The following is a 15,372-nucleotide window of genomic DNA, read 5'->3' on the forward strand; positions in this document are numbered from 1 at the left end:
TGGAGGGGGGAGGGGCATTTAGTTGGGAGAGCGGCGCCCTTTTCCGTCTTGCCTCTTTCCAGCGTAGCCAAAGCCGCCTTCTCAGACTCGTCGACGACAAATCATGCCCTTCTTTGAAGAGGCCCACTTCGAAAGCTGGATCGAGGTCGACGGAGTGCGGGCCGAAGAGTACCAGACGACGTTGACAGTCGAGGGCAATGAGATCATCAAGACGTGCTGCATGTATCGTGACAGAGGATGTCACGTTTCCATCACGATGTGCTCAACGTACGCTGACGTGCCCGTCTTGCCTCCTTCAGGGATCGAAGCTCGTGAAGGAGCCAAGTTTCAGTTTCGAGGACAAATGGGCCTTGAAGGTGCACGGCAATTCCAGGCTAGATTTTTCGCCGACGGCACGAGGGCAGCCTCTTACGTATACCCTGATGAGCGAGATCGAGATATGACCTGCAAGGGCTTCGACCTTGAGGATGGCACACACCCTTTCTTCTTCGGGCCGATGGACAAGACTAGTGAAGAAAGCAGCAAAGAGGAACAAAGAAAGCTAGAGGAGATCATCGGTACCCTTGAGCTCCGAGTGAGACCCTGCACACTTGAGCTCAGCGGCAATTCCGGCAAGGGGTCCGGTGAGCGCAACACAGCAAAAGTCTTCGAAGATTCGAAGCTCGCCAAGCTGGGTATTTCCGTGCGGTAGGTACCTCGGGGCCGCTATTCTCTCTGCCGCCTCGCTGAATGACCATGAACCAAGCTCATCGGAAGAAGTCACCCCTCGCGGGTACCATAACTGCTATCACTCCACCCCCATTCCTGGCAGTAAGACCCTGGTGACACGGTTCAAGTACATGTCAAGGTGAGTCTTGCAGCAGACTTCAAATTGAGCTCGTTTCTATCGACTGGTTCTTTCATTGTTTTTGACGGCTGACGGCATCTGCGTAGGCCCTGGCTAGAAAGACTGAAAATTGTGGAGCGCACTTGTGAGGACGAGACCGTGGTAGACAATGCAACGGTGAACAATGACGATGAAACCGAGGACGACAACGCGACGGTTACCGACACGAAGCCGGTCATTCGCAGTCGAGTAACGAAGCGCGAAGCCCTTCATGAGGAGGATCGCATACCCCGGGTGAGCTGATCTTCAACTTTTCTATCACCTCTTTGCTTGCTGCGCTCATCTTTCGGATTTTCTCTCCCTCGTACTAAAAAAAGGCCAAGAAGGCTCGTCGTCTCAATACCAGCGGCAGCGCTTCGAGGTCTGTGGTCGTCGTCGACTTGACTGGCAGCAAGCCAAAAGTCGAGAGCATTTCTTCTTCCGACGAACCTTGGTCGAGAAGAGTAGGACCTACAATCGTCCTCGAATAATGGAGCCAGAGCAGACGGAGCTGAGAAGCTCCCGGACTTCCGCATGGGGTGATCGACATCTGATACAGCTCCATATCCCCAGAAGCGCCTCCTTTGATGAAGCAAAATGTTGCTACTTTCAGCAAGACCGATGAGACACACAGAAGATATAGACATATTCAGCTGCTCAAGCTCCGAAAACTAACAAGACAGGTTCTCTCTCCCCATAGCTCTCCTCACGAAGAATTGTCTAAGCTTCGTTCTGCCTGGCCCTTCCCCTATATTCTCCCTTTATTGTTCATTCCCGTCTTCTTCAGAGAGCATCGTCAGAGACCAGTGCAAATGCATTCCTCTCCATTTCGCTTCTGTCCGCCCTTCGAAGCGATTGCCAAGTGGTTATACTCGCCTTCTCAGAGATATTCTATGGAGATCTTTCTGGATTTGGGCAGACCTTCTCTTCCCTGTGAATACGGGCAGTCCTGCATATGAGCCCGCTCAGGGGCATGCCGTGATGAATGGACAAATGCAGATGCGCACGACTTTCAAAGCGGCCGTCGGATCGAGCTGATGATGAGCGAAACGCCTTGTTCGCGCTGATTGAGCTAGGACCCAAGGTGTCGGCGTTTTTATTAAGTTACCGAGGACTCTTTGGTGCCTGCAATATGAAAGCCCTGAGATCGAGCCTTCCGTCTCACGCTGTATATTGGGATCAGATCGCTTCAGCATAATAAAGTCCACATGCGGATTGGCTGATGAGTCCTGCTTCCAGCTGCGAGCGCGCCCCGATTCCCCTTGATGGAGTCTACTCGTATCTTGCCATATTTCAGCTGACCTTGCTAATGTTGTCGTCGCATCTGTCTTTCAAGGGCTCCTGCTCGGTCTGTGGCCTTGAATAATCACTTAAATCAGTAGACATTCTTTCTTTTTTGACGCTATTCGATCGATTCGTCTGCGGAGGTCTCAGAGACATATTACAGCCCGACTCTCGCTCATCCATGGTGCGGGCAAAAGACTGGCTCACTAAGCGACCAGGTCATAAGACAGGGTTTTGGATGTCCTGGGTGCCTCGCTGGGGCCTTACAGGGGTGGGAAAGGGAGAACAACGACGCATATTCTCTCACGTAACCAAACAGGGGGGTCAAGGTGGGCGTCATCATCCCCTTTGTGGATAGCGTGGAGCCTATAATCTCCTGTCCCGCACGACGGCCGACACCTGATGACTTTGCAAAAATAACGTAGCCCACATAGAATAAGGCTGATGGATCTACGCTAGTATTCGTGGTGCATAAGATTAAGGCCCTGCTTCAGTTCATAATGTTCTTGACTTTGTTATGAGCAACAGCTAGTCAGTAGTTGAACACCGCTAGTCGAAGACCAAAAAGGGAAAGAAGGAAAGTCCGCACGCCCCTCCTATCTCTTTGGCTTTTGCTATTGGGCAAGGCGCTAAACAGAAGCTGCAGCATCAACGGAGTCTGCCGTACGGAGTTCGCGAAGCTTTCTTGGAAGCAGAGGAGGGATCAGGAAGGAGGCCGTATAATGGAATAGTGGAATAATTATTCCGAAGTCCAAATGGGAAATGAGTTGTATTTCGAAAATCTTCCTTGTCAGAAGCTGTCGTGTGGGCGAAGACGTCTTATATGATCGTCGGGAGAAGAGAGAACACTCTCACGCATCAGACACAGTCTATAACAAATTTATTGGGTCGGGCAAACAAGAAGAGGCGCAAAAACCCACGCTTTGCATTGCATCGCATCGCAACGGGAGTGACTGCCTGAGGACACGGCAATGATGCCTTTTCAAAGAACCCCTTTCTTCTTTCAGCTTCTTGGCTAGCTAGAGCAGACTTGCCTCTTAGTCCTGCATTGTGCATTCGAGATAGATGAGCGAGATACAGTGGCTGTCTATTTAGGATACATAAGGCATAATGCGTCCTGTCGGGTTCTGATCGCCCAACTTCCACCTCCCCATCCCCCAACCTCTTCCTCTCCTACCCTTCGCGATGAAGACGTCTCAATTGCTCTTTGCACTTGTGGCTGGGGTCTCGACATCGTCTGCTCTTCCTCTCAAGCAGGGATGGACCGACTTCATCTTCACCTCTTCAGTGCCTACTTCTTCCGGCACAGTGTCCAAGCAAGTCGAGATCACTACTAGTGGCCATAGCGGGCGTAACGCGGTTCCTCTCACCGGCTGGGCCACCCGACTTGATGTCAAAGAAGGCAGCGAAATAAAAGAATCGGAAAGGATCAGCCACGCAGTGCGACCCCTGACAGGATGGGCAATACGCCTCGATATCAATGAGGAGGACGACGGTGTACCGGAAGAAGACTCGCCCATCATCTTCCAAACAGCGCACGCGACTGAACAACCGTCTCCCTTCTATGCTTCAGACCCCTTCACTTCTCTCAGTGCCAAGGCTTGGGCGTGGGCAGGTCAGCGCCTGTTCGGTTCGAAGGGGCACCGTGGCAAGACAAGCGCTCTCAATGCGCCATTGTTGGTGTCTTTTCTTTGGCAGATTTGCAAAGTGCTCTTTTGAAGCTCACATCTCTGCACAGTTTCGCAGCTTACGGTGATTCGTACGTTGCAAGTAATAGTCTCGGCGTACCGGACCCTTCGCGTCTGAAAGGATTTACGCACTACAACGTGGCCTTCTGGACGACAGGCGACGGCCCGGCAGACAATGCCTTGGACTGGTCTCAAGGCACGAAGGCGCAGCGCCAAGCCATTGTCAAAGCATACAACAGCGCGGGCATCCGTCTTGGCGTATCTGCCTTTGGTGCCACAGATAAGCCGCAAGACCGTTACAGCAACGCCACGGAGATGGCCGTCGTGCTCAAGAGCTTCGTGAAAGGGCATAGCCTCCAGGGCATTGATATTGAGTGAGTGTCTTATGGTGCCCCTCGCTGCTCTTGTGCGCCGTACTGACAGCTGCTGAACAGCTACGAGGACTCTAACCGTCTGCAACGGGGCGAGGCCACGAGCTGGCTGATTCCCTTGCAACGGGAGTTGAGGAACCAGCTGCCATCGGGAGACTACTACATTACTCACGCTCGTAGGTGTCTTCTCTGGATGCGTAGTCTTTCATTCTTCTGGCGCCTGACGCTCTGCCTTCGCTAGCTCAAGCTCCCTACTTCAACAAGGATCTCTTCCAGCTCGGCTACGACTGGTTCAATGAGCGTGTCGGCGACCTCGTCGACTTCTACAACGTCCAATTCTACAATCAGAATTCATACGAAGACTGCACGGGACTTATCACTTCAAGCGGCAACTGGGCGCCTGGCACGTCGCTTTTTGAGCTCAACTCGCAACACAATGTTCCCCTCGAGAAAATAGTCGTTGGAAAGGTGAGTTACAGTAAAAGCTCAACCCACTCTTCGTTTGCCATCCTCACGTTGAATACGTTGTTGTCTTTGCAGCCAGCAACCAATGGCGATGCCGACAATGGCTACATGGCTCCAGATGTCCTCGGGAAGTGCTTGAAGAAGGCAACAAACAAGGGCTGGAATGGAGGCGTAATGCTGTGGGAATTCAAAGGCGGCAATGGTCTGAACAACATCATCTCCTCCATCAAGAGCAACGCAGGCTTCCAATGACGTGCCCAAGACGACTCTCTCTCTCTTCAATTTTTCCTCTCCCATCCCGACGAAGTGTCATGTTGATGACGATAATGTTCTGACGACGATTGTGTCCTACCAGCTAGGAATTTGTATTCAATTTATGAGCTGCTCTGTCGAGGTCTTTCTCCAGATTGATGGTCCCTGGCACTGGCCCATCGTCCATGAGCCTTGTCTCGACGAAACCGTAGCTCAGATAAAGCTGTCTGGCCCTCTCCATCGTGGGAAGCGTATCGAGGACGATCTTGTCGTATCCCTGCTCCTTTGCTCGCTCGAAGACAGCCTCCGCCAGACGCTTTCCGAGGCCCGTCCTCCGAGCTTTTGGTGCAACGTAAAGTCGTTTCATTTCGCATACCCTATCCTCGCTTTCGTATGTGCGTCGATGCTTGAATGGGCGGAGGGCCACACAGCCAATCGCGCAACTGTCATCTTCTGCCTCTGCCGACCGTGCCAGAAGGAGGGCTCCACCAGGAGGAGCGTACGCGCCCGGAAGTCCTAGCAGTTCAGCCTCGAAATCTTGCAAAGCGAGGATCTCGGGCGGTATAGTGGAAGTGTACTCTCTGAAGAGCTGCCTCACATCCGAGAGGTCGTCCTCTGTCTGGACAGCCCCAATCGTCTCCTTCATTAGAGTGAGGGTCGGAAGACAGAAAAGGACGCGCGGGGTTAAAAACTGCCACTGCCACCCTCCCCAACACCCGCTGGCAGGGGATGACTCGACGCTTCCTCGCGCCGCTCTTACGCCGCCTCAACCGGCTGAGGTTGCTGACTTAGTCACTCCGTCCATCACTTTTTGCCCGTATTTCCTGGTTTCTGACCTCAATCTCTCTTGGAATGAGTAGGTCTTGAAAGCCCATAGCCGCAAAACACGTGGCGTTTGTCTCGTCGTTGCCTCCACAGGTGAGAAGAGACCGCCCGGAGGATCTTCTGGCGACGCACCTTTGCTCGAACTTTCAATTCTTCCGTCTAATTCTCCCCATCAAACAAGTCCAGGTCTTCTTGCAACAATGTCGGCCGCTACAGAACGAGCTCCCAGGGCCGATGCCAATATCGCTGGCTCGGGCGGGAAGCCTCGAAGGACGAGTGGTACGCCTGCTGCCGCGCTGCGAGGAAGGCGCGGCTCGGGTGTCGAGAAATACGACAGCCATGTGAGTATATTGAGAAGGCCACACTCTTTTCTCTCGCTGAACCCCAGCACCAGACGGCGACTTGGCACACGACGTCGCACCGCCATGAGGGACGTCCTGCGACCGACGCCGAGAAGCTCGACGAGCACTACCAGAAGTACAAGGAGATGTTCACCCTCTCGCCAGACCGACTCAAGCACATCGTCGAGCGCTTTGTCAAGGTGCTCGAAGTTGGTCTCGAAAAGGACAAGCAGACAGTGGTGAGTTGCACCTCGAGACTTGCCGTCTCATGTTGCTTAAAGCTGATATGCGAGTTTGTAGCCCATGCTGCCCGCCTATGTCTTTGGCTGGCCCTCGGGCGACGAGAAGGGGTCGTACTTGGCCCTCGACCTCGGCGGTACTAATTTGAGGGTCTGCCACGTCGAACTCAAGGGCAAGGGAGAATTTGAGGTGACTCAGACCAAATTTCGATTGACCGACGAGCAGAAGCAATGCGAGGGACAAGAGCTGTTTGACTTCTGCGCCGACTGCCTCAACACCTTTATCAAGGACCACTTCGGCAATGGCACAGAAGAAGATGTAATTCTGGAGGAGGAGATTGCCCTCGGTTTCACTTTCAGCTACCCGATGGAGCAAGAGGCAATCGACCACGGCAGACTTGTACGATGGACAAAAGGCTTTGGCAACCCAAACACTGAGGGCAATGATTGCGCTGCCATGTTCCGCAAGAGTCTGGAGAAGTTCAAGGTGCCTATTAAGATGACGTCGATCATCAACGACACTACGGGTACTCTCATTGCGTCCAACTACGTCAAGCAAGACACGAAGATCGCCTGCATCTTCGGCACCGGTTGCAATGCCGCATACATGGAGCACATCCGCAACATTCCCAAGATCAAGCACCTCAATTTGCCCGAAGACGAAGACATGGCCATCAACTGCGAGTATGGTGCTTTCGACTCGTTCACACACGAGCACATGAAGGAGATTCGCACAAAGTATGACGAGTACATCGACCTTCATTCCAACAAGCCTCACGAGCAGGCCTACGAGAAGATGATCGCCGGTCTGTACCTCGGCGAGATCTTCCGCCTGGTCATGTGCGACATGGTCGACGAGGGCGCTCTTTTCCTGGGTCAGAACACGTACAAGATCGAGAAGCCCAACGTCTTCGACACGGCCTTCCTCTCGCTTATCGAGTCGGACCCTACCGACGAGCTTCTGACAGTGACTGGCCTTTTCACACACTTCTTCGGTCTCGACACCACGATGGAGGAGAGGAAGTTCTTCAAGAAGCTCGCCGAGCTTATCGGAACGAGAAGTGCCAGACTTTCAAGCTGCGGCATTGCTGCGCTTGTCACAAAGATGGGCTACCTGGAAGGCGACAACCCCAAGGGATGCGGTGTCGGCGCCGATGGAAGTGAGTTTCATCCCCGTCAATTCTCTTTTTATGCTGCCAACTGACCGCTCCTGATTCGTGCAGGCCTCTTCTCCAAGTACCCCAACTTCTCCAAGAGGCTCCAGGGTGCGCTCGTTGACATCTTTGGGGAAAAAGGAAAGCTCGTTGTCCCTCACCAGGCTGAAGATGGCTCTGGCGTCGGAAGCGCCATCATTGCAGCCATGACCAGGGCGGTGAGTACGCACCTCCATATTCTCTTTCGTGCGGTCAATAAGTTTCTGACTCCCATCGCAGCGCAAAGAGCAAGGCATCTACACTCATGTCTGAACGCTTCGCACCCTTCCATCGTTTCCCCGCCTCTCGGTCTCTGTTACTTATTCCTCAAGACTATAATAGCGTTTTGGTTTGTGGTTTATCTAGATGAAGAAATAGTGTGGACCCAAGAGCTGCCTGTTAGCACAAACGATGTCTGATAAGGTGTCTTCCTCCCAGTATTCGCTACTGCGGGACATACTCTTCCTTCGAGACAAGCCTGATGTGCCAATGCGGCTACAATGGCTTTACTGCACGTCACGAGCGAAGAGCATATCGTCGACTGACCTCTGGCCTGCTCCTTCAAACATGAGAACTGACCAAAGATCAACAACGGATCCTGCATAGAAATTTTCTCGGGGGTGCTTACCCGAATTAGGTTATATTGTTTTACTCGGGAATTCCAAGAAGATTGGCTGCTATAGCTTAGTTGCCTATTCAGAGTTTCCAAATCTCCTAAATGGTCCAGTGGTCAGGATCGCCGCCTCTCACGCGGCTGGCCGGGGTTCGATTCCCCGTTTGGGAATACTTTTTTGGCCTTCAAAAGGCCACTTCTTCGCAGGTGGCTATGAATCCTCTCCTTTTTTTGTGGTCCATGAGGCGATCCTGATATGTCCAGGGTCCCAAGGGTTGACGTCTGTGAGAACACTTCTGAAACTTGAAGGAATACTTACACCATGATGCCGGAAGGATGAGTGGCATCGGTTTTTCGGGACACGGGAAATAAGAGTCGAGAAGTTTAGTTTAAGGTCTGTGTCAGTCATTTTGGATCATCACAAGTTGAGGAACGCCGACGACGATGCTGAGTGCTGCCAGGTCGCGGCTCACCATCTCCGTCCAGCGGGCGAGGTGCTCGAGTACGTCGCTTGCTGGCGCCAGTCTCTCCACGTCTGCGCCATCTCTGTCAGGCCACAACAAGTGGAGCAAGATCCGGCACAAAAAGGCAGCCAACGACTCTGCACGCTCGCATTCGTACGGCATCCTCTCGCGCGAAATCATTGCTTCGATTCGCTCGCACCCGACGCGGTCCACCTCGACGGCTGACAATGTGCGACTGAACTATCTGCTCAAAAAGGCGCGCGAGATGGACATACCGAATAGCAAGGTCGAAGCTACGCTGAAGAAGGCCGTGGGGGGCGGGTCGGGCTCGGGGGACAAGACGGCAACGTACGAGGTCGTGGTGCACCTGGGAGGGGAGAGCCAGCCAGTATCGCTTGTGCTCGAGTGCAACACCGATGGCTCGAACCGAACCCATTCCAAAGTCAAAGAGAGCATTCACAAGCACGGAGCCAGGCTGTCTTCGACGATGCACCTCTTCACAAGGAGAGGTACAGTGAGAGTGTTGCTCCCCTCAGGGAGCGACAAGACCTTCGAGGACGTCTGGGAGGCAGCGGTGGAGCTGGGTGCGGAAGAGGTGCTACCGTGGGCAGAAGATGTGGACGAAGAGGACGAAGGACAAGAACCTAGAATAGGTGCAGAGGTGCGTCGATTGTCTCATCGTTTCCACAAAGAGGTAGAGGAGAATACTGATGTCGTACAGGTCCACTGCGAGCCTTCGCAAGTTCAAGACCTCGCAAAGTCTCTCTCGGTGGATCCGCACGGCCTCATCGTGGTCGAGGCAGAGGCTAAACTCGTGCCGTCGGGAGCCCCGCTCCGTGTCCGAGATCAAGACGATCCAGTCGAAGAGCCGGGGGAGGCGGCCGGCTTCGTTATGGCGGCCGACATCGAGAAGCTTGACAGGCTCGTCGAGGCGCTCGAAGACGGTGCAGAATGTCAGCGAGTGTGGTGAGTGGCTAGTACCTCAATCGCATTTCGAATTGGACTCACGCTTCTATCTCTTTCTCCAGGAGCAACCTCGATGGTTGGCCCTCACAATGATGATGGCAAAGATGAAATTGAATGGTAGACAGCAATGCTGCTCAGCGATACTTGGTATGAGTAAGAGAATTAACAAATACATTGGTAGGTTAGCTATCAAATGAGGACTTTCCGAGTCCATCCCTGCTCGCGACGAGTCCACTTCTCTTCTCATCGGCTGCCTCTCAACCGTCGAAAGCACCGAGCTTTCACCACACAGCACGTCCTCATCTGGAGATGTCATCAAGTCAATTGCACGACCTCCGTTTATTCAGCCTCCGTGCGTCTCCCCAAGAAGCCGACAAGCGCGCCATGCATACCACAGCTGTGCCCTCAGCTGTAGCACGTCCTCCCTCCAGCTCTTCTTGCCCGACGTCGGTACAGCAGTCGTCTTGGTCGAGCTTCCCTCAGGGACGCTGCTGCTCGTCGTCGATGTGGGCGGCTCAGGAGATGGTTTCGTCCGATGATTCGTGGGTGCCAGCGTATCGCCTCTCAGCGCCCTGAATTCGTGTGTGAGCGTAAAGCATCTCTGTACATTCTGCGGAGAGATGAAGTCGACGGCGACCTTGATGCAGTCGGTCAGATTAACAACCTGGTGAGCGCAGCCTGCAGGGATGAAGACGGCCTCGTGCTGTCGCTGACGGACTGTCCAGGGAAAGACGCCCTTGGCCTCGTACAGCCGCCGGAGGAGGTCGTCGTCGAGATAGTATAGCTGGGTATGAATAGGATCGTCGAGCGATTTCCCGGCATCCGAAATCGTCTCGCGGAGAAAGGATCGAATGGCGTTTGCATCTTGCGCTCTGAAAATGTGCCACAATGCGCATCGGTCCGACTCGCGCTTCTTCTCGTCGACTGGAGGCGCAGTGTAGAGCATGATGTTGACGGCATCGGCAATGTCCATGTGAAGCCGCGTGGTGCCCTTTTTACCCTGGGTATGCTCGCCCGGCCAGGCATTGTACATCTTTGGACCAAGATCGGGTCCATTTGCGTTCTTTGGAAACAGACTTGAGATATTTTTGCAGCCATCGCGCCTCGTGTAGTCGGGCATGGGCACAGCCGCGTTGAAGTCGTCGTAGAGCTCCGGAAAGGACTCTCGAAATTCAGCCGACGGGGGCCAATCCTTGAGCTTCCAGATGCCTTTGCCGAGGACGTCCCTGCGAACCTGATTCGTCTGTCCAAACGTCTCAAAGAACTTTTTGACCTGGACTGATTTGATGTACTTTGCGAATTGGTTGGGCTTGGTTCTTCGAAAGGTGGCAAAAGCTCCCTCGGACATAGAAGGGAGCTGCACGTCGCATCGTGTGATCTCGCACACGTCGTCGCCGTACTTCTCGACCATGGCTTCAGCATCCCATCGGTGCGGTGTGGACACGTCGGCGATGACGATGGGCTCGCCCTTTGACCATGTTGCAAGAAAACGCTTCTCGTCAAGATCCTTGGCTGAGACGATGTCCAGAAATTGACTTGGAACATCACCGTCTTCAAGTGATACTTCCTTGCTTGTCTGTGGTGCGATGCTTTGCCTCGCATGGTCTGCCTCCTTGCCTCGCTTTCGCGCCTTCGTCAGAAGATCGTCCATGGCAGTGAGCTCAGTGCTGAGCTCGTCGCAGGAAAAGCGCGTCATGGGCAGGAGCTCGCCGGACGAGTGAATTGGTGGCTTCGTCGGATGCTTGATGCAAGTGCGAAGCCAGTGCATACCCCTCGGCCCCTTCTCGCCGACGTTGACCTCGTCCATCGTCGATGCGCACTCGCAGCAGTACTCGAGCCCGCACCTGGAGCACATGTACGACGAGGCAAAGAGGCCAGTGCTGCAGAAATCGCACATGGCCCTGATCTGTAACTCCCTCTGCCTTCGCACACAGCCGTCCTGCTGAGCATGCTTCAGTCCCTCCGAAAGCACATCCCTCAATGCCGTTGCTGCCGTTATCTATGGTGTATATGCTGTGAGCGTGCGAGAAAGAGCGCGAGAGAAACGGAGCAGAGAAAACACTCACCATGGTCTGCCTCTGCGACTCGAAATCCATGGGTCGGTTCAGGTCCTCGTGGCTCGGTAGGATTGGCTGTTCATCGGCATCTGCGATGCTCAAAAACGTAACCTCTGGCTCGCTGGTGAAGTAGCCGTTCTTGAAGCCAATCACCTGCTTCGTCTCTGCATGTACAGCAAACGCGCGGAGATTTGCGAATCGACAGATGTCGTAGGTCTTCTTGGTGACACACTGTCGGCAGAGGTAGCCAGAACCTGGCGGAAAGCGGTAGGCAAGACACGTCCTCGTTTGGCGGGCCCACGTCCTGCCATGATATACGACGATCTTGAACTCGTCTGGTTCTGAAGAAATTGGGTGAGTACCGTCGGACCTCTTCGTCGCTGGTCTATTCGTGCTACTCACTTGGAATGGGTGCCCTGTCTTTCTTACTGGTACCTTCTCCTTTTTTGGTCCGTACTTGGCTCTTCTTGAGGCCCTCGTCGAGATCGGCAAACAACAGGGCCTCGTTGTAGGAAGTTCTTGGGCGTGCTCGTCGTGGGCGTCGCTCATCTGCCGGTACTTCGATGTAGCCCAAGCCCTCTTCGTACACTGTGACTGTTTTCTTCAAACATTCGTCGTCGACTCGCGTGCCATGTGATCCTCGGGGCGTAGAGAGGATGTCTCTACTGTTTCCATCCGCTCCATACCTTATTAATACCTCCCTCGTACAGCTAGGTGATTCTTCGGCCGAAGAGAGGGAGGAGCTGTCGTCGTCCAGCATGGCGCTCTGGTCTCTATCGCTTGATCGCGCGATGTCCTGGGCAGTAGTTAGACTCGACTGCCTCGACGTAACGCCGCTGGCTGTGGTTGTATCATTTCCTGATACCGGTTCTAACGGCCGCACGTAGCCGGCGACATCCTGCTTCCTCTTTGAGTTGGGTACCTTCTTGGGCCGCAGCTGCTCCTCGTCGCTGTCGATCGCAATGTACGTCGGACGCTTCCTTGACGAGGGTCCAGCCTTAGCGTCGGCTGCCGATGGCTTGCGCCGCTTGCCCTTCACCACGCCGTCACGACCCGCAGAGGGGTACGCCTCGTCGTCTGCGTCCAGATCAGTATCCGTCTGCCCCTCGTCACGACGACGACGGCTCACAGGCGCACTTTGCGCCGCCGCCGCCGCCGCCGCCGCCGTCATCGCGGAGTTCGCCTCTGGATAGGGTAAGGTGGACCCCGGCGGTGGCGAAGGCGTCACGAGACCATCGTCCGGCCATGACTCCACCACTGCAGGTTCGCCCTCCGGCCCGTCGTTCGACATGACTGGCCAAATCGTCCCTTGGCACAAAGCCTTGGGCAGGCGTGTTCGGAGCGCCGCCTCGCTCTGATCCTTCGCTTACGAGAAGGGGCTCACAGCGGCGCTAGACGCAATGGGAGCTCGCACCCGACGAAGACGAAGCTGCCGTTGCCAGAGGAGCCAAGCGCCCTGCTTGCTTGCGTGCGTGCGTGTGAGAGAGGGCGTAATGATGAACAAGGTGACTGAAGTAAGCTCTGTGGCCAAGTGAACTGTCAGTCAAAAGTTGAAATTGCACCAGAGTCTTGTCTCGTTCGCCCTGGCTGCAGCTTTCTCGCACGGGTCCACAAAAGACCAAGTCTAATCACCCCCCGCCTATCAGCTCGAGCATCTCGCAGCGACGCGCACGCACACGCACACGCACACACATGCAAAACACACGAGAACGAGAGCTGTCGATACTACACTATTTCGCATTACCCGGAAACTAGACAAAAGTTGTGGCAAGGGAACGAGGGGAGATCGAACAGGCCTGTTTGTTTTCGATTCTTTTTGGGCGACCGGTTGTTTGATGAAGACAGAGGATGGAGGGGAGCAGGTGACGATGGAGGTGATGATGAGTTGAGGTTGGGGGCCCTGCTTTGAGCGTAGAGGAGATAATAGCGCAGGATCCCCACGAGCGAGCTTTGTCGTTGCCTCCCCCCTCATGTCACCTTCTTTCGCTCGTCCATCGAGAATCCTCCGGGGCCCATGTTGACAAGGAGCAAGAGGCCACCGACAATGGAGAGCGTCTGGAAGAAGTCGTATCGGAGGAAGTCGCGAGCCGGGTGCGCGGCGTGCACGGTCCAGAAGTTGTTGACGAAAATCTGCAAAAGCACACGCTGTCAGTAGTGGAAAGGGGACGAGGAAAGAGGGTGGTAGGTGTGGCTCACGTTGAAGATGCTCAGCAGCAACACCAGGAAGCTCGCGCTCCAGCGAGCCTTGAAGCCAACGGCGACCATGACACATGCGCCAAAGCCGAGGATGGAGACGATGACCCGAGCAACCGACCAGGTGCCCTGGATGATGAAGCCGATGAAGAGGAAGATGAGTAGCACTCTCCCGGCAAGCTATAGAGCAGGGAACACGAAGGGGGTCAGCGGCAATACAAGCACGCATGCAGAGGGCACAACACACCTGGAAGTAGATCTTTCGGTCGGTCTCGCTGATGTTGGGCAGGCCGGCAAATATGTTCTTCTTCTTGCTCAGGCTGTCGCTCAGCACCATGAGGAGGCCACCAATGACGGAGAGGTTGCGGAGGAAGAAGTTGATGTCGAAGATCAGCCCGTAGCCGAACCCCTGCACGACAACGACGCCCAGGAGCGCGCCCACGGAGATCTCGGGATAGCGACGCATGATGACGGAAATAGACGCAGCCAACATGACCTGTTGAGAATGTCTGTCAGACCCAACTTATCCTCTTGGGGCATCTCTATTTCCGTCGCTACTCACAACGACGTTGGTGAAGAGGAAGATGTGGCTGATGCCCCATGGGAAGTGGCGGTGCTTTTGGAGGTAGTACTTCTGGTCGCCCCACTGCGTCACGATCCTCAGCGCGTCTTCGAGAAAGGTGACGACAATGAGGAAGCGTCCGAGGGCAGGCAGGTGCGGCTTGATGGGCTGCGTGTACTGGTCGATGAGGTCTTCCACCTTGGACGTGTAGGCCCGCACCTTGTCGAGCGGCGACTCCTCGGCCGCAGCAAAGCCAGATGGCCGCGCGTAGGGCGAGCTTCCGTAGGGCACTGACATGGTGAGCTCACAGATGGGGAGAGCGGCAGAATAGATCGGGCCCGGGAGATGTCTGCGACGGGGAGGGAGGAGGACGACGACGAAGAAGAAGAAGAAGAGAAGGAGGGAGGGCTAGCGAGCCAGCGGTCCTTCGCCTTTTTTTGTTTGGATGGTCACCGGTGTTCCGATCGACCTGTTGGCGTCGTTTGGGAAAGGAGAGCAGGAGAAGAGATCGAGGAAGAGGGCGTTTTTATGCGAAATGAGGTAGCTAATAAAGCGTGTCTCGGTTTGCGTGCGCCCTTCCAAAAAAGCAGGTACGGTCGTCGCCTAAACTTTCACTGGCTGGCTGAGAAGGCGGTCAAAGCGTCAAGGTGCGAAGAGATGGAAGCGGCCGTAGTGTTTTGGGTGTGTTTGTTGTTGGAAAAGGTGGTGACCCGAACTTGTTCGCTTGGAGTCTGGAAAGTAGCGTACGTGTAGCAGTCGTAGATTTCCACTACTAGCTAGTGTTTTTCTCACCAAAGGAAGCGAGCGCTCCGTGCAGATGGGCAGGCTGGCTGTTTCGACTGCCGCCACGTATTTTGCAGAGCCCTGTCAAGACGCGCCATTCATGCCAGCTTAGGTAAGCAGGCCTACCCTTCGATGCACGTCATTCCCCTTACGGTCGATTGCCCAATCTTCTTGCTCAACGCATCGTTGGGGCTTCACGATGGCTACGACA

General features: G+C 54.6%; 7 protein-coding genes and 1 non-coding gene across 8 annotated transcripts; 5 read left to right on the forward strand and 3 right to left on the reverse strand.

The window, feature by feature from the left end:
• Positions 1-46: 46 nt before the first annotated feature.
• On the forward strand, positions 47-1,699 carry FA10DRAFT_265149 (hypothetical protein). The gene is made up of 5 exons (XM_025520943.1): positions 47-218; positions 300-687; positions 746-847; positions 934-1,120; positions 1,204-1,699. Exons 1-5 carry the CDS (start codon positions 104-106, stop codon positions 1,354-1,356), a joined length of 945 nt encoding a protein of 314 aa, XP_025378479.1. The 5' UTR covers positions 47-103; the 3' UTR covers positions 1,357-1,699.
• Positions 1,700-3,288: 1,589 nt separating this feature from the next.
• Positions 3,289-5,090, forward strand: FA10DRAFT_265151 (glycoside hydrolase). The gene is made up of 5 exons (XM_025520944.1): positions 3,289-3,825; positions 3,888-4,211; positions 4,272-4,384; positions 4,450-4,676; positions 4,749-5,090. Exons 1-5 carry the CDS (start codon positions 3,335-3,337, stop codon positions 4,923-4,925), a joined length of 1,332 nt encoding a protein of 443 aa, XP_025378480.1. The 5' UTR covers positions 3,289-3,334; the 3' UTR covers positions 4,926-5,090.
• On the reverse strand, positions 4,838-5,767 carry FA10DRAFT_265152 (acyl-CoA N-acyltransferase). Its single transcript, XM_025520945.1, has one exon. It carries the CDS (start codon positions 5,569-5,571, stop codon positions 5,029-5,031), a length of 543 nt encoding a protein of 180 aa, XP_025378481.1. The 5' UTR covers positions 5,572-5,767; the 3' UTR covers positions 4,838-5,028.
• A 110-nt stretch (positions 5,768-5,877) lies between these two features.
• Positions 5,878-7,915, forward strand: FA10DRAFT_265154 (putative hexokinase). The gene is made up of 5 exons (XM_025520946.1): positions 5,878-6,091; positions 6,145-6,330; positions 6,392-7,490; positions 7,554-7,702; positions 7,764-7,915. Exons 1-5 carry the CDS (start codon positions 5,951-5,953, stop codon positions 7,794-7,796), a joined length of 1,608 nt encoding a protein of 535 aa, XP_025378482.1. The 5' UTR covers positions 5,878-5,950; the 3' UTR covers positions 7,797-7,915.
• A 320-nt stretch (positions 7,916-8,235) lies between these two features.
• FA10DRAFT_t14 lies at positions 8,236-8,307 on the forward strand. The gene has a single exon. It is a non-coding gene; the product is annotated as a tRNA-Glu (tRNA).
• Positions 8,308-8,580: 273 nt separating this feature from the next.
• On the forward strand, positions 8,581-9,570 carry FA10DRAFT_258692 (YebC-like protein; the record flags this gene model as incomplete). Its single annotated transcript, XM_025519921.1, has 2 exons — positions 8,581-9,261; positions 9,322-9,570. 2 exons carry the CDS (start codon positions 8,581-8,583, stop codon positions 9,568-9,570), a joined length of 930 nt encoding a protein of 309 aa, XP_025378483.1.
• Positions 9,571-9,665: 95 nt separating this feature from the next.
• FA10DRAFT_265156 (hypothetical protein) lies at positions 9,666-13,155 on the reverse strand. Its single transcript, XM_025520947.1, has 3 exons — positions 12,026-13,155; positions 11,633-11,964; positions 9,666-11,565 (listed from the first exon to the last, which is right to left on the reverse strand). The coding sequence occupies exons 1-3, from the start codon at positions 12,792-12,794 to the stop codon at positions 9,910-9,912; spliced, it is 2,757 nt and encodes a 918-aa protein (XP_025378484.1). The 5' UTR covers positions 12,795-13,155; the 3' UTR covers positions 9,666-9,909.
• A 183-nt stretch (positions 13,156-13,338) lies between these two features.
• On the reverse strand, positions 13,339-15,148 carry FA10DRAFT_278141 (SURF4-domain-containing protein). The gene is made up of 4 exons (XM_025523432.1): positions 14,379-15,148; positions 14,064-14,312; positions 13,820-13,996; positions 13,339-13,753 (listed from the first exon to the last, which is right to left on the reverse strand). Exons 1-4 carry the CDS (start codon positions 14,673-14,675, stop codon positions 13,592-13,594), a joined length of 885 nt encoding a protein of 294 aa, XP_025378485.1. The 5' UTR covers positions 14,676-15,148; the 3' UTR covers positions 13,339-13,591.
• Positions 15,149-15,372: the final 224 nt, after the last annotated feature.

This window comes from Acaromyces ingoldii, assembly GCF_003144295.1.
Source record: "Acaromyces ingoldii strain MCA 4198 unplaced genomic scaffold FA10scaffold_2, whole genome shotgun sequence".
Lineage (NCBI taxonomy): Eukaryota > Fungi > Basidiomycota > Exobasidiomycetes > Exobasidiales > Cryptobasidiaceae > Acaromyces > Acaromyces ingoldii.

Coding starts and splice junctions, on each gene's coding strand:
- FA10DRAFT_265149 (XM_025520943.1), top strand. CDS start 104: ATGCCCTTCTTTGAAGAGGCCCACTTCGAAAGCTGGATCGAGGTCGAC. Junction 688..745: donor AAGCTGGGTATTTCCGTGCG/GTAGGTACCTCG, acceptor CCATGAACCAAG/CTCATCGGAAGAAGTCACCC. Junction 1,121..1,203: donor AGGAGGATCGCATACCCCGG/GTGAGCTGATCT, acceptor TACTAAAAAAAG/GCCAAGAAGGCTCGTCGTCT.
- FA10DRAFT_265151 (XM_025520944.1), top strand. CDS start 3,335: ATGAAGACGTCTCAATTGCTCTTTGCACTTGTGGCTGGGGTCTCGACA. Junction 4,212..4,271: donor CTCCAGGGCATTGATATTGA/GTGAGTGTCTTA, acceptor GCTGCTGAACAG/CTACGAGGACTCTAACCGTC. Junction 4,385..4,449: donor CTACTACATTACTCACGCTC/GTAGGTGTCTTC, acceptor TGCCTTCGCTAG/CTCAAGCTCCCTACTTCAAC.
- FA10DRAFT_265152 (XM_025520945.1), bottom strand. CDS start 5,571: ATGAAGGAGACGATTGGGGCTGTCCAGACAGAGGACGACCTCTCGGAT.
- FA10DRAFT_265154 (XM_025520946.1), top strand. CDS start 5,951: ATGTCGGCCGCTACAGAACGAGCTCCCAGGGCCGATGCCAATATCGCT. Junction 6,092..6,144: donor TCGAGAAATACGACAGCCAT/GTGAGTATATTG, acceptor CCCCAGCACCAG/ACGGCGACTTGGCACACGAC. Junction 7,703..7,763: donor TTGCAGCCATGACCAGGGCG/GTGAGTACGCAC, acceptor CTCCCATCGCAG/CGCAAAGAGCAAGGCATCTA.
- FA10DRAFT_265156 (XM_025520947.1), bottom strand. CDS start 12,794: ATGACGGCGGCGGCGGCGGCGGCGGCGGCGCAAAGTGCGCCTGTGAGC. Junction 11,965..12,025: donor AGACAGGGCACCCATTCCAA/GTGAGTAGCACG, acceptor CAATTTCTTCAG/AACCAGACGAGTTCAAGATC. Junction 11,566..11,632: donor AGTCGCAGAGGCAGACCATG/GTGAGTGTTTTC, acceptor TATACACCATAG/ATAACGGCAGCAACGGCATT.
- FA10DRAFT_278141 (XM_025523432.1), bottom strand. CDS start 14,675: ATGTCAGTGCCCTACGGAAGCTCGCCCTACGCGCGGCCATCTGGCTTT. Junction 14,313..14,378: donor TCCTCTTCACCAACGTCGTT/GTGAGTAGCGAC, acceptor CATTCTCAACAG/GTCATGTTGGCTGCGTCTAT. Junction 13,754..13,819: donor TGCTGCTGAGCATCTTCAAC/GTGAGCCACACC, acceptor GTGCTTTTGCAG/ATTTTCGTCAACAACTTCTG.